Source organism: Nansenia antarctica (assembly GCF_963989245.1).
Source record: "Nansenia antarctica genome assembly, chromosome: 1".
NCBI classification, from domain to species: Eukaryota; Metazoa; Chordata; class Actinopteri; order Argentiniformes; family Microstomatidae; genus Nansenia; species Nansenia antarctica.
This window is the reverse complement of record NC_137674.1, coordinates 45,253,308-45,270,121: the sequence shown is the minus strand read 5'-3', so window position 1 is coordinate 45,270,121 and position 16,814 is coordinate 45,253,308. Positions and strand designations below refer to the sequence as shown.

General features: G+C 46.6%; 1 protein-coding gene across 1 annotated transcript in view; it reads left to right on the top strand.

Moving 5' to 3' along the window:
• arhgef10 (Rho guanine nucleotide exchange factor (GEF) 10) overlaps positions 1-16,814 on the top strand; it is a gene marked incomplete at its 5' end in the record, with an annotated part of 52,493 nt that overhangs the window by 25,433 nt on the left and 10,246 nt on the right. The window contains 7 exons of the mRNA XM_080523247.1: positions 1,865-1,992; positions 3,344-3,444; positions 4,376-4,500; positions 4,681-4,767; positions 5,506-5,735; positions 6,132-6,289; positions 10,689-10,831. Coding sequence (XP_080379373.1) covers positions 1,865-1,992; positions 3,344-3,444; positions 4,376-4,500; positions 4,681-4,767; positions 5,506-5,735; positions 6,132-6,289; positions 10,689-10,831 — 972 coding nt within the window. The remainder of the gene's footprint in view (positions 1-1,864; positions 1,993-3,343; positions 3,445-4,375; positions 4,501-4,680; positions 4,768-5,505; positions 5,736-6,131; positions 6,290-10,688; positions 10,832-16,814) is intronic.

The following is a 16,814-nucleotide window of genomic DNA, read 5'->3' as shown; positions in this document are numbered from 1 at the left end:
GAATGGTGTTTGATACATTCCTCATTCCATTCCATGCATATCATCATTCCATTACATGCATTACAGTGAGCCGGGAGCCCTGTCCTCCGATTTCTCCCTCCACCAGCCTCCACTTCCTCTGGAATCATCAGTGCACAGATACTATTCAAACACATTGTGATAAATAAACACTGCCATGTTGGATTTTTTTTTTATGTGATAACTCAATGATTTCGGGGAGATATCTGCTGTCTGTACAGTAAAGGCCAATGCACACGGCGTGCGATTTTGTCGCACGACAACATTCGAATCTCAATTCTTTGAATTATTTCAATTGGTGTGAATGGAGAATCGAATGTTGTCGTGCGATAAAATCGCATCGCACGCCGTGTGCATTGGCCCATTGAAAACAATGGAATAGAATTCGGCGGTGAGACAAAATCGGGGCCGTGTGCATTGGACTTAAGTCTGAAGTAGAGTAGACCTGGTCACCTCACTATGTCTGACCAAACAGAAATAGAAATGGATAGTGTCGCGAAACTCTATTCATTACTCTGTAAGTTTGTGCTTTTACTGTAAACCGTGCTGTGTCTGATTGTTGGTTGAAGCCTTCATTTTAGATGCTTCTACGTTGTGACTGATGGAAAGTAGAGTAGTATTTGTCTAGGTTTAAAATAGTCCCTGAGCCTCAAGTCTTGATGTGGGTTATCTCGGCCTGTCATCTCAAGCTGTGGCCCAGCTGGCTGGCTGGCTGACAGATACACACACAGACAGACAGACAGAACCTCATAGGCCTGACAATCACAGTAGTGTGTGTACTGTGCAACTGTAGTGTAGTGTAGTCTGCACTGCACTGCGGCCTAGTCTGTAAGCTAGTGTTAGTGCTGTTGGCTAGTCTGTAAGCTAGTGTTGGTGCTGTCAGCTAGCCTGTAAGCTAGTGTTAGTGCTGTTGGCTAGTCTGTAAGCTAGTGTTGGTTCTGTTGGCTAGCCTGTAAGCTAGTGTTAGTGCTGTTGGCTAGCCTGTAAGCTAGTGTTAGTGCTGTGGGCTAGTCTGTAAGCTAGTGTTAGTGCTGTGGGCTAGTCTGTAAGTAGGGATGCTCCGATCTGGATTTTTGGGGCCGATACCGATCACCGATTTTTTTCCTCAAGATCAACCGATACCGATTTTTTTTTAAATACATAACTGTAGGCCTACTGACTGGATAGCCTACATATTTTTTGCTTTTTAGACAAAAGTTTTGATCCATTAGGCACCAAGCAAACGCAGACCCATTGTTATGGCATAGTAAAGGTCTGGCCTATCACCCAGTTAGGGCCTGAAGCCCAAGTCAGTCGATATGGCTGTATAAAAGACATCATAAACGTGGCCTTCATGGTTTACATACTGTTACGTCCTCCTATGTTTTCTGTTCAGTTATCTGTCTTCCCCAGAAAAAAAAAAAAAAAAAAAAGATCGGTTTTTGCGATCGGCCATTTTTGCCGATCACCGATCGAGTCATTTGGAGTGAAATCGGCCAATTTAAATCGGTGGCCGATAAATCGGAGCATCCCTATCTGTAAGCTAGTGTTAGTGCTGTGCTGGAAGTCCTATCAGGAGGGGCAGCTGAGACCAGGCCAGAAGCACACAGAGAGACGTGTCTCTCACACAGAGGGAGGAGGAGGGGGGGGGGTTTCTAAGAGATGTTTTTTCTATTTGGTTCCCAATAGCAAGATCCTAGTGTGTTCTCCTCAGTGTGTTTTGTTTGGGTTGAATAATTAGTTGAATAATTGAATAATTAGTAGTGTTTACATTTCTTTCTTTCTTTCTCTACCCTCTTTTTCTCTCCCCAACTTCCTTCGAACCCTTCCTTCGATTCTGCTTCTTTCTCTCTCTCTCTCTCTCTAGAACGTGAACCCCACGGTGGCTCATGATTGGGTGTCAGGTCTGCAGCGTCTCATCCTGAAGAAGGAGGAGGAGATCCGGGCTGCAGACCGGTGCAGGATCCAGCTGCAGTTACCTGGGAAACAGGACAAGTATGTCTCACACACACCCCCACACACCCCCACACACACCCACACACCCACACACACACACTCACATAAGCACACCAACACGCACACACACACACACGCACACACACACACACACACCAACAAGCACAAACACACCAACAAGCACAAACACACCAACACGCACAAACACACCAACACGCACACACACACACACACACACGCACAAACACATCAACACGCACACACATACACACACATGTGATTTGACTCCTACAAACCCTCACAATGCACTGATATGACCCTGTGCCCTTAGACTTGACAATGTCCTCCTTGTGTCTCTCCTGGCATCTTGGGTAAATGTCCCCATCCCTATGTCCTCACTCCCTCTCACTGTTCCCTCTCAGTGTACACTCATTATGTGGTGGTTTTGGGAAGAGCACAGTGTTTCTGTCAGTGTTGATAAACAACATCATCATCTAATCTGATCTGGGAGGCCCGGTCCAGTCTCAGTGGGTCAGTGTGTTGGTTCTCTCTCCTCACAGGAGAGCAGCTGTTTCACACAGTCAGTATTTAAACCTCCCTCCTATGGGCCTACCTTCAACTTCAACTCTCAATCTCTCTCTCTCTCTCTCTCTCTCTCTCTCTCTCTCTCTCTCTCTCTCTCTCTCTCTCTCTCTCTCTCTCTCTCTCTCTCTCTCTCCCTCTTCCATTTATAACTGGACAGATTATCAACGGAGCTAGTCTAGAGTCACAGCTGTGCTGCTACTCCTTCTTCTGCCATCCCTCCATTCCAAAAACAAAACACTACAGTGAGAGAGCGAAAGGAAAGATGCATGCCAAACTGATCCTTCGCTGTAATGTCCCATTTACTTTTAGCTCTTCTAATTGCTGTTGACTTCCATTACCTCAGACACAGCCCTGTCTCCTCTAAACATGGGCTCACATGTCCCCTCAGCTGTTATGGCCAGACCGAGGTCTCTTTTCCCCCTGACAACACCGAGTTAGCCAGTTAGGGTATCATTGGGAGAGACAACTGGGGTGTATTCAGGATCACTGAACAGTGGCATAAATGTTCCAAAAATAGAAATCGTGCTGGACTGAATGTGTGGATGCTGTGGTTGCTGGAGGTGGTGCTTGACTTTGGGGCTGTTTTACATTTACTTTCTCACCCTCTCGTGCTCCGTTCAAGACCCAACACAATTTGAAACGTTGTAGAATATTTATGTTCCTTCCATCCGTAGCAGGTCATTTGTACTAAGTGGGCAATTGGCAGTAATAGTCCCAGTACTGTAGTTAGTTAGGTAGAAAGTTGATATTGATGCATCGCCTTCAACACTGGTGTCTTTGTCCTCTCTCTCTCTCCTCTCAGCAGGACTGGCAGGCCCACCTACTTCACAGCAGTGTTCAATACCTTCAGCCCGGCCATCAAACAGTCCTGGATCAGCAACCTGCAGATGGCTAAGCTGGCTCTGGGTACGCCTGGCCCCGGTCATACAGTAGTCTCAGTGCTACGTCCATGTATATCGGTCACGCTACCATCTGTGTCTCGGACGACACCCTCACCTACATTCGTCTCAAAGCTTTGTCCATTTTTGTCGATTTAGGATTCATAATTCTACCGTGTGTATTTCTATATTCCTTTGACCATTTGTATCGGTTCACCCTAGTGACTATGTCTCAAATGACACCCTAACTAATCCTTGCTCCGTGTATTGTGAGTATATGAGGGAACAGGGTGTCTTTTGAGATACGTAGACAGTTTTCTCGATTGATTCTCCCCCACTGCTTGTGTCACTCCCTGTCTCCGTTGACCACTGTCGTGTGTCTATATACAGAGGGATAGCGCCTCTCTCTGCTCCAGTGCCCTTTTTCCACTAACAGTGACGTGAATGTCTGTAACTGTCTCTGTTCTCGTGGCTGGAGTTGCTGAATCTTAAGCAGAGAGGCTCAGTTTTATGGAGATGGTTTACTAATAACTCACTTGAGTTCCACTCTCACAACACAGTTTTGCTCACATTTTCCATTGAAGTCAACGCAGGATTTATGTGGGGTGAGAAATCATTAGTCCGATCATCTGCGCTGGCAACTCTGTGGTCTTCTGACTGTAAAATGGATCATTAAGCCGTTAAAAAACCTGGAATCGAATATTGAGGTTATTGAATTTTGCATTGCGTAACATAATAGTGATGTAATGTATCATGGCTGCATTTATGGTTGTTGGACAGTAGACACAGTGTTCTTCTCTGAAATGGAATAATTGTGGTATGGACTCAAGGCACTCAAAGTGTGTGTGTGTGTGTGTGTGTGTGTGTGTGTGTGTGTGTGTGTGTGTGTGTGTGTGCCTGTGCCTGTGCCTGTGCCTGTGCATATGCGTCTGTCTTCATCTGTGTGTGTTCTCCAACAGAGGATGACAACCTGCAGGGCTGGGTCTATGCGGAGGATGATGATGGCAATCACATAAAGAAGCAGAAGCACCCTCTCCTGCTCAGCCAGATGCCCGTGGTCATGTCCAAACTACAGGAGTTCAAGGTGGGCTCCACCTCCCACACCCCCCCTCCTTCTCCTCATCTCCCTCCTCCCCCAGGCATCCTCCTCCTCCCCCCAAGGCAACCCCCCGCCCCCCCCTCTCTTCTCCTCCTCCCCCAAGTTTTAGACCATGTCATTCAGTATGTGAAGTGAACACTGAGTTCCTGTGTGTATCTCTGTCAGGTGGAGTGTGCGGTCCACAACCCAGAGCCCCACATCAACACAGAGAGCACAGCGGACACGCCCATCCTGGGCCACGGCTGTGTGTGGGTGAGGAGGCCGTTCTCTTCTATATACACACTCCCATCATTCTGTTCCAACTCATTCATTAGCATTAGCTGCCATCTCATTCATTATCACTGGGTAAGCTGACCGATTAGCATGATCAGTCATATACTGTCCTGCAGTACTACGGTCAGTATGATTATTACATTAAAGATGACATGATACTGAAATACCCACTGTCTTACAACTGCTCAAAACCATAATCTCATCACATCACAACACATAACAGTATGTTTGCGTAACGTCTTATGTTTTTTTGTAGCCAGAGCCAAGTGTTTAGAAGGCAATATCACTTTATGATCGGCTATAAAACTCAATAAAAAAAGTATTTCTTCCGCTCACAGCGAGACCGAAATGAATTATGTAACGGTTCCTTGTTCCTTCATGGGCTATAAACTCTGGACCGGTGGCATTCTGACTGGATGAATGTGTTGAGTGCCTCCTCGTCTTTATGACTGCATTTACTACAGAGAGGGTGATAAAACACACACACACACACACACACACACACACACACACACACACAAAGACCCTCACCCTCCAGCTTTGGCTCGTTCACATTTTCGTTGATGGCTCACACTTTTCCGTTGTGTATGAGTCACCTCGAATCGCGAGGGCTGTTTTCTGACTTACTGATTTGCTCTGTCAGTCTGATGTGTAGCTCCCAGCCCACCATTTTCAGGGCCACCCCTGAGTATCCACGTGTCATTCCAACCTTGTCAGGTGGCGAGCTGCACCAATCAGATGGGTCAGATAGCCATCGTGGCCATGCAGAACTCCAGCCCCAAGGTGACCGAGTGTTTCAACGTGGAGTCGAGGATCCTCTGCATGGCCTACGTCCCCATGGAGCAGCTGCCCCTGGAGAACGGGGAGGGAGCCCCCGACAACACCCACCCGCCCCCTGGGAAGGCCAGCGAAACCCCCACGGTCTGTCTGGGCATGGAGGAGGGCAGGTATGGCTGCTCATACGTACAAACACAAAACCCACCTTGAATTCACTCATGTGACTCATACCCACATGGCACCTATACGTGGTGTATTACAAAGCAGGCTTTCAGACCTAGTCCACTCCATACTATACTAGTTTGAATTGATGTCCTCAAGGTCATGTTCCGTTTATTTGGCATTACATTGATTGAAGTACACCATGCGACGAAATGCCTTGTGCAGAGCAGCTCTCAACATCCACAAAGATAAGCTAAAAAAAACAACTGTACAACAATGAGATTAAAACAATCACCTATCGTAAACGCAGTACATCATGCTCGGAATAAGTCAACAGTCATTGTGTTCTCAAGTGCTGGAGAAGCGCCTGCTCTGATCACACCTCCCGTCCCCTCTCTCCGCAGCATCATCGTCTACAAGAGCAGCCAGCGATCCAAGAAGGTGCGTCTCCAGCACTTCTTCACCCCGGACAAGTCCACCGTCACCAGCCTGGTCCACAGGAGGCAGTGTTTATACACCGGTCTGGTCAGCGGCTCGGTCGCCATCTACTCCAGAGCACAGGGTGAGGCCTTGTTCTGACCCCGCGTCTGTTGGCCTTTGTGTCCGTTTGTTGATATTCAGCTGGAGTTCAACTGGTACAGTAAATTACGGGCCATCATAGTGCCTATTAGGTTTTTTTTCCTGACACACACAATCTCACTGACTTGACTCAATAGGTGTTTGGTTTTTTTCATGTCGCCCTGGGAGTTCGTTGTATTTTTGGAAACAATGTGTTATTGTTATCTGACCTTACCGTGACCTTTTTGAACCAGACAATGGCTACAGCTACGGTGAGGGTGGAGTGAGCGTGAATGGGGTGATGTTGGGTTGCTCATAGTGAGGTTGTTCAGTGTATTTATTGGCCCAGTCCCTGTGGTGACCGGGCCTGTGTCAGTAGCTATAGTGTGTTAGCCTAGCCTCAGCGATGGAGGCTTGACCACTAGAATATGACATATCAGTGTTCTATGGAGGACTATGAGCTGAGGAACTACGGGCAGTTTCCATTGCATTTGAGCTGGCATTACCACTGCTCAATTACACACTGCTCTCTCTCTCTCTCTCTCTCTGAAGCTTGCTGTGCAGGGTCCCCCTCTCCACTGAGACTGGCCTGGTTGCCTGGGAGGAGTAGCTAATCTGTTAGCGCTGACCTATTTAATATCCTCTTGTAGATCAGCTAGTGCACACTGTAGACTTGATGTTTGGGATTCTACTGTGTGCTTCTCTGTCTCTCACCACACAGCAGGTGAGGAGAGGAGGGGAATGCTTCCATGTTTGTAGGATGACTAACCTTCCTCTAGGGCCCATCTTTAACTTGTGTGCTCTTTCTCTCTCTCTGTGAACAGAGGGGGTCTAGGGATGCTTACATTTTTGCATGGTGAATAACCCTCCTCTAGGGCCTAGCCTTCCCTTGTTTACTCTCTCTCTCTCTCTCTCTCTCTCTCTCTCTCTCTCTCGCTCTCTCTCTCTCTCTCTCTCTCTCTCTCTCTCTCTCTCTCTCTCTCTCTCTCTCTCTCTCTCTCTCTCTCTCTCTCTCTCTCTCTCTCTCTCTCTCTCTCTCGCTCTGTGAAGAGGGGGGTTCAAGGGATGCTTCCATTTTTGTACGGTGAATAACCAGCTGAGTAGAGAGACCGAGAGAGAGAATATAGGGAGAGTATTGAATATAAGAATTGCAACACTGTCACGTTAGAGAATGTGGTTAGACACCACCATGGCCAAAGGCTCACTTGGGTGGTGTGAGTCAGACATGTCAGCATTGGTACTGTAGGATTACATCCCTAAGTGAGGTCGGTCTGTCCTCATGTTGATGGCCTTAGGTGACACTTGTTTGTGCACAGTTCTTGTTGGTCTCTTTGGTCTTGACTGAACTTGTTTTCTTACCGTACCGTACTTTACCCAAGTACAGTGTCAGTTAATGAATCATCTTGTGAAATCAGGTGGGGGGATCTATCTGGCCCATGAGTCACTAGGTAGAGGGGAAAAAATATGAAAACCATCCAAGCAAGAGACCACACCGTACCCAGTCCCAGTGCCTTACTAGTCAGCCTGGTAGCTGGGGAGTGGAGGCCTGCTGCCTGCATAGCCCACAGCCCAGGCCAGGCCAGGCCAGGCCAGGCCTCCTGTTAGGGTAGGTTACATATCCTAAGCTGTTAAGAAGGAAAGGTGGGGTAAATCCCTGCTACAAATTCTTGTTGAGTAAAATTGCGTTCCTATGCTCGGCAGGCTGTAGTGTGTGTGTGTGTGTGTGTGTGTGTGTGCGTGTGTGTGTGTGTGTGTGTGTGTGTGTGTGTGTGTGTGTGTGTGTGTGTTGTGATATGGATAGATGGAGGATACTGGTTTGAGGGAAAGTGTGTGTGTGTGTCAGTTCAAAGGAAAGTGTGTGGGGGGGTGTGTGTGTCAGTTTGAAGGAAAGTGTGTGTGTGTGTGTGTGTGTGTGTGTGTGTGTGTGTGTATCAGTTTGAAGGAAAGTGTGTGGGGGTGTGTGTGTATCAGTTTGAAGGAAAGTGTGTGTGTGTGTGTGTGTGTGTGTGTGTGTGTGTGTGTGTGTGTGTGTGTGTGTGGATAGATGCAGGATACTGGCCTGAGGCAGAGTAAGAGGGACAGTATTCCCCCTGATCCCTCAGCCAGCTCCATACGGCCTGGGAGAGAGGAGAGAGGTTTGCAGAGCTGAAAGAATGCCTGCTTCAGTTCCACCTCTTTTGAAGTGAATCATGTCACTCTTTCCATGTCTTTTTCCTATTTAAACTTCAGGCGTTTTTCCCTTTTTACTCCATGTACAAATGATTGTGCAATGTGATGGATTTGTTTGAGAATGCCATGAATGTTGACTGAATGTAATAGCTGACTGCACTGTTGACTGTTAAAGGCTTTCACCAGCTCTGTCGACATTGACAACTCAGTTATGTTTTTTTTTGTTTTTTTTTTACTAAAGACAATATAAAGTGGTTTCATTATCGCACTTGTTCAACACAAGGGAACCATCTCTGTGTCAAAGCTCAAGCTTAAACTTGAGTGAGACGATGAATCATTCTAGTTCTAGTTGCAGTTGCTAAACCTCATCCTCATCCGAATGTGACACATTGAGCAGGCCCACGCATCATTAGCATATAGAGTAGACTGCTGTCTACATGTTTAAGGAACGGCAGAGAGGACCAGAAGAAATAACATCCCCGTATAAGCTTGATTATAAAACTGTGATTTTTAATTTATGCATCAACTTCAAAAGGCTTCTTGCAACGAATAACACAACAGTAATGTACTGTCCTCCAAAATTCCAGAATTTAAGTATTTTTTTTACTCTGTTCTATGCTGGAAAGGAAACACTAATACAGCAATATGGTACTGTGTTCCAAAACATAGGTGTGTGTGTCTGTCTGTGTCTTGTGTGTGTCTGTGTGTCTCTGTGTGTCTCTGTTTGTGTCTGCCTGTCTGTGTCTCTGTTTGTGTCTGTCTGTCTGTCTGTGTGTCTGTTTGTGCCTGTCTGTCTCTGTTCAGCTTTATGCTCATTTCTAGTCCCCTTGCCGTTGGGCTGAGTTGTTTTGTCTGGTCATGTCACACTGTGGGAGACCTGGTCCCATGTGACCCCCCACCCGCCAGCCCCTCATTCCTCCAGTGCCAACGCTCGTTGGTTCTCTTGTCTGTGTGGGTGAATGGCCCTGCAGAGACAGCATACCACTGCCAACCCAGACAGTGACAACATCAGCAGCAGCTCTAATGACACACATTGGTGAGGTTGGTAGGTGAGGTGTGTACTGTACTCCCTCCTATCTGCTCCATTCTTTTATATTTGTGTTTTTCTTGAATCTTATCTGCGTCAGCGTGTCTGGCAGGATTAGGTTTGTAGAAAGGGGAACAGTGAGTAGACGCCAAGGAGAGCTTACGTAAGTCGCAGGGACGGGGAATGACATAGTTTATTTCAGTCCAAGTTTGCCTGCTGTCATCTCTTCTTCGCTCTCTTTTTCTTTTGTTGTGTCTCTCTCTCTCTCTCTCTCTCTCTCTCTCTCTCTCTCTCACACACACTCTCTCTGACTGACACACACACACACTCTCTCTCTCTCCCACACTCACTCTCACACACACACACACATACTTTGTGATTACTATAATAATAAACACAAAGCCGTGTTTTGTGTTGTTAATCTACCCCACCTCCTCTGAGAGATTACCCTTACTTCCTTAGTAATTACTGTACCGCTGAAGGGGTCCCTCCTCTCTCTGTGTGGCACCTCTCCTTTCAATAGCTGCCTTTGTGCCCTTCCCTTAAACAAACACTATTGGCGTGGCCTCCAATACTTCCTGCCTGCACTAGATTATCTGAGGTAATTTGGTTTCTGGAGGAAATGAATTTCTCTCTCAAACTACTGTGGTCTTGGCGTGCCAAGTGCAAGCTTCTGGTAGTGTGTGCGCCTACAACTACCTACACATCCTGTCCAGCAGCCCACACATACAGTATCCATATGAGAGAGTGAGAGAGGGAAGAACGCAAAGAATTGGGCTATATTTATAATGTACCCCCTCCCCAGTGTGGGGTGTTTGAGAGCAGGGAGCCGGGCTGTGCTGAGCCCAGGCCCTTGTGGCAGTGTGTGGGAGGTGTGTGTGTGGGTTGTTTTAGGAGATGAGTAATCCTCTTTCCACACATTGATATTCATTGTGAATCCTGTGAAACCATCAATGACCACTCCATCATTGTTATGCAGATGACATTTACATGTACATGATGTACATTTTCTGCAACTCGTGCATACACAATCTGAGCAACAATATCTAACAAATACTAATAAACAGAGGCTGAGTGCTAAGTTGGCAAACCCCAGGCCCATTGTAATAAGGGGTATAAATGTATTAGAAATATACGTACTTAGTGGATTCTGTATTGTGTAAGTATTGACTATAGTATGAAGTGTACATGGATGTTTGTGTTTCAGACGGCTCGTGGAACTCTGACTCTGCCAAGGTGCTGAAGCTGGGGGTGCTGCCGGTCAAGGCCATGCTGGCTGTGGAGGACCACGTCTGGGCTTCCTCCGGAGGGCAGGTCTTCATCATCAGTACCCACACACACACCGTGGAGGTACAGCATCTCTCTCTCGCTTTCTCTCTCTCTCTCTCTCTCTCTCTTTCTCTCTCTCTCTCTCTCTCTCTCTCTCTCTCTCTCTCTCTCTCTCTCTCTCTCTCTCTCTCTCTCACCTCTTATAGTATCTCTGTATCGGGCCAGACTATCTGTGTAATCTCTGGGTAATTCAAACAGGAAACAAAGGCGTAAGACAAAGCAGTAATTAAACATCCTGTCTTCCCAGATTTGTGTTTGGAAAGTTTGAACTTTGGATACACTCTAAGTGGTTTATTATATTTATGCTGCTTTAAAAATGTCTCTTGGGGCGCCCACGTCAACATTGTTCACTCCCAATATTGGATATTTTTTCTGGATCCAAATTAAAGCGTTAGATTTCGATATGAACCCTTGACCTGTTTGTTAAACCACTTATTTTGGTAGGAATTATTTCATAGCATGGTTTGCGTTTTCCCTCAGCAGCCAAACAGACGTGGGTGTTGCTGCATTCAGCACATACTCCTCGCAGGCCAAGTTCACATTTCTGTTCCACTGTTTCTGTTTGATTATGATTCTGTAGCCTCCCACACCATGGAACTGCTCCGTCTCTGAGGCAATGCTGCGTTGCTTAGCTTTACTCTTAAAGACACAGTGCAATCAAACTTGTATGAGATACAATATTAGGATCTGAAATAATAATTGGATTCCCCTTTTATGAATTTCCAACCACTTTTGACACTACTGTATGAAGTATGGTGAAGTTAGTTTCGTTTTCCATTTCCTAGCAGATGTCATGTGAAAACCAAACTAGACTGAGGGGATGCTGTGTGTAGTTAGCAGTGTTTCTATGGTTACTAAGTGTGTTTGGCCCAATCACTGTCATGTACACCTGGCATGGCCCTATTCATATAACTGAGGGTTATAGTAGGATCTTGGTTGGGGTTCTTTCTCCTTCCTTTCCTCCCCCGCTCCCTCTCTTCTCTCTATTTACGGTTTTCCCTTGCCATCCCGGCACATTCCGGTACACCAGCACCTGTTGTCTATCCTGGAATAGCAGATTGGGATTCTCCTGTCCAGCACGCCAGTGACTCATAATCCTGTTAGCATCATTAAGCTCATTACCAGACCACCTGTCTGTCTCTCTACACTGGCTTCTGACACACACACACACACACACACACACACTCACACACACACACACACACACACACACACACACACACACACACACACACACACACTCACTCACTCACTCACTCACTCACTCACTCACTCACTCACTCACTCACTCACTCACTCACTCACTCACTCACTCACTCACTCACTCACTCACTCACTCACTCACTCACTCACTCACTCACTCACTCACTCACTCACTCACTCACTCACTCACTCACTCACTCACTCACTCACTCACTCACTCACTCACTCACTCACTCACTCACTCACTCACTCACTCACTCACTCACTCACTCACTCACTCACTCACTCACTCACTCACTCACTCACTCACTCACTCACTCACTCACTCACTCACTCACTCACTCACTCACTCACTCACTCACTCACTCACTCACTCACTCACTCACTCACTCACTCACTCACTCACTCACTCACTCACTCACTCACTCACTCACTCACTCACTCACTCACTCACTCACTCACTCACTCACTCACTCACTCACTCACTCACTCACTCACTCACTCACTCACTCACTCACTCACTCACTCACTCACTCACTCACTCACTCACTCACTCACTCACTCACTCACTCACTCACTCACTCACTCACTCACTCACTCACTCACTCACTCACTCACTCACTCACTCACTCACTCACTCACTCACTCACTCACTCACTCACTCACTCACTCACTCACTCACTCACTCACTCACTCACTCACTCACTCACTCACTCACTCACTCACTCACTCACTCACTCACTCACTCACTCACTCACTCACTCACTCACTCACTCACTCACTCACTCACTCACTCACTCACTCACTCACTCACTCACTCACTCACTCACTCACTCACTCACTCACTCACTCACTCACTCACTCACTCACTCACTCACTCACTCACTCACTCACTCACTCACTCACTCACTCACTCACTCACTCACTCACTCACTCACTCACTCACTCACTCACTCACTCACTCACTCACTCACTCACTCACTCACTCACTCACTCACTCACTCACTCACTCACTCACTCACTCACTCACTCACTCACTCACTCACTCACTCACTCACTCACTCACTCACTCACTCACTCACTCACTCACTCACTCACTCACTCACTCACTCACTCACTCACTCACTCACTCACTCACTCACTCACTCACTCACTCACTCACTCACTCACTCACTCACTCACTCACTCACTCACTCACTCACTCACTCACTCACTCACTCACTCACTCACTCACTCACTCACTCACTCACTCACTCACTCACTCACTCACTCACTCACTCACTCACTCACTCACTCACTCACTCACTCACTCACTCACTCACTCACTCACTCACTCACTCACTCACTCACTCACTCACTCACTCACTCACTCACTCACTCACTCACTCACTCACTCACTCACTCACTCACTCACTCACTCACTCACTCACTCACTCACTCACTCACTCACTCACTCACTCACTCACTCACTCACTCACTCACTCACTCACTCACTCACTCACTCACTCACTCACTCACTCACTCACTCACTCACTCACTCACTCACTCACTCACTCACTCACTCACTGCAGGGCTGCTGTGATGCCTTTGTGATTGAACTGAAGTCCAAGGCCCAATCCCGATTCACCACTCTGGCTCCGTTTTCAACCCTAATCTCCTTTTTGCGCGTTCACGTGTAGCCGTAGTGGCGTCCCAATTCATTACTCATTTAGGGTTAGGGTTAGGGTTAGGGTTTTCCATGGCTCCAAACGGAGAAAATCTTGACCCTCGTTCGATTCGGAGCCATGAGACTCCCTTCCGGCATGCATTGCGAAACATCTACAGAAATGTTCTTTTCGCTCTCGTAATACAGAAGCGAGCCTGAAATGTAATTTACTTTTTCTGGAATTACTTGTAATTAAAGACTTGAAAAAATATGATAACCATCGTATTAGTTTAATGTCATTTCAATGCATCATAGACCTTTTCTTTACAACAAGCATAACACAAAAAGATCGCTATTATGCCGCTATTGTGCCTATGCAGGAGAGCCCCATTGAAGCGTCAAGCACAGCCTTCCCATAATATAATATATTATATAATAATATAAGGAGCGCGATTCACATCGAGATGTACATTCCTGTTTAGAAATAAAAGATTACCTTTAGCGTTTGACAGCGGATGATGATAGACATATTTAATGTGAAGTTATCTATCTAACGTTAGGCTGATGTGTGCATGATAGACGCGCATGAGATGTTTTATTTACAGCTATGGCACGAATTAAACCAAAACAACCCGCAATCCTATCCGAGCAGTTGTTATTATGTAATATTGTTGATGGGTTATATAATTTTTTATTTTGTTTTATTTTGTTTTTCCGATTTTATCCCTTTTTCACCCAATTTGGTATCCAATTGCACCCAACCTAGCATCCAATTATCCCCTGCCTATTGCGTAGGATCCGCCGCACGACCCCGTGGCCGGCAGCCCCAGAGGAGATCGCCAGGCAGACTAGCTGTCTGGCTCCTCGAGCCCGACACCGTTACTCCAGCACCAGACGGGGGCGGTGTTGCGCGACGGATCCTTGTCCGGAAATAGTCCTATGGGAGCGGCCGCTCAATATGCCGCTCCCTGTGAGCCCCGGCCATATCCGGGTCTGGCGAGACCGGGATTCGATCCCAGTCCCCGGTGGGCAGCTTGCACTAGAGGCTAATGCTTAGACCGCTGCGCCACCGCGGGGCGACGGGTTATATAATTTAATGTTATTTCAATGCATTATAGACCTTTTCTTTACAACAAGCATAACAACAAAATCGCTGTTATGCCGAGGTGCTTAACATAGAAAGTTCCACAGTCCAGCGCGCTTGGGACAGCGGAGCGCGTTTGTCACAGGCTGCCCCGGCGTCAGCCTTCCTAATAGAAATAAATCGGTGTGCGATTCACATTTCAGAGATGTACAATCATGTTTATTTCGAAATAGATTATTACCTGTGGGGCTTGACAGCATGATAGGAGAGGAGAGGCGCGTGCCGCGGCCGAGGAGAGTGTACTCTTTCCGGATAGACATTTAAGCATGCTCTCTGGGTTCGAAACATTACTTCCCGGGGTGCCAGCGGGTTGGTTGATGGCTCAAAATGTCCGTATACCGATGGTGAAGTTAGCAAAGGAGTATTGTGTTTGTACCACCTTCATAGCCGGTGTTATTCACGGACAAACACGGTGCCCGGAGGCACCCTTTGCGGGTTAATAACTGTGGTTCACCGTGGGTTAGGATAACAATTCAAACGTGTCCGGATAGGGGAGAGGACAGGGAATCTGAAACCATTTGAATGGTGTCGATACGACACAAATCCCGGGTAGAACTTCTCTCCCCCATGATAATGAAGCATTATTCTTTTTTATTTGATGACTTGTTTGATCGATTGATAGCGTTCAAGTTCATTCAAGTTGTGAATGAATCGCGAGCGTCAATGCTTTTCTACGATACTACGTGTAATGTCACTTGGACATAGAATAATAAGACACTTGAGTCTGGGTTCAACAAAGGTATAACCAGTTTATTCGGTTCTCTCGACACGTGTCAGTCACCTAGTGGTATATCACGAACTCTCTCTAAGGCGCATGCGCTGTCCTGACTATGAATTAACCCATTCATTACACTACGGATGACGTATTAGGGTTGTCCCATGAAGGGTTGTCCCATTTCCCCCGAGAAACCACTACGGCTATGGCTCCAAAACGAGTGACTCCAAAACGAGTGACTCCAAAACGAGTGACTCCAAAACGAGCCGAAGTGGTAAAAAAGAGAATCAGGATTGGGCCCAACTCTTCTCCGTTTAAAAGGGAGGAGGACCGGTGAGATCACACTACTGATGGCAGTACAGCCATTTGTGGAGCTGAGGCATGGGATGGTGTTGGTCCATATTGGGCCACCTGATAGGCCCTCACATTACATTTGTTCCATTAGATTTGTTTAATGGAGGAAACCGCTGATAACAAACATCTCTGACAGGCAAATACCACCTTCCTGCTAATGTTTTGACTCTGAAGTTGCTGCAGCTATTGTACCCAGACCTATTTAATCCATCATAAAGGTGCATTTTACCATAAACACAAGAACACCTTCTCCAGTGTTTACCATTAAAGTAACATTTACTCCAACCCATTTTCTTCAGATTCCAGGCAGTTCCTACTAGAGACATAACAAGCAGCGGGTGACCATGAGTAGACATAAACTCTTGTCACCAGGACAATGGGGAGCGTATCTGTGTCATAAGCCATGTCAACAGCAGCCTCTTAGGGGGCTTAGTGTCAGTGTTGTCAGTGTTATGGCAGCTAGATGGTACAGGAGGACAGTAGACACGCTAATCAGGAAGGATGACCTGGATGTGGCCTACTTCTCAGTGTTGTAGTAGCGGATTGTACACAGACAGTGAGGCTAAAAAATAAATAAAAAATTTAGTAGAAGGCGATAATAGGGAGAAGGTTTTTCCTTCTATCAGTGGCCCCGGGCCTGAGCTAGAGTACTCTTCCTGCAACGAATAGTGGACTGCTGATTCACATGCTTAGTATTCAAATGTATTGATTGTAAGTCGCTTTGGAATAAGGCGTCTGCTAAATGCCAAAAATGTAAATGTAAATGTAATGTCAAGTAGGTTCAAAACCTTCAAAACACTTACTGAAGATATCCCCTTAAGCCCTTCTGCTGAACGCCCTAATTTCCACCTAAAAACCAGACCCAAACTAAACTGTTTATAACATTAGAAATATGATGATCAGATGGAAAAGCCATTTGATAGGTAACACCTTGACGGTTTGT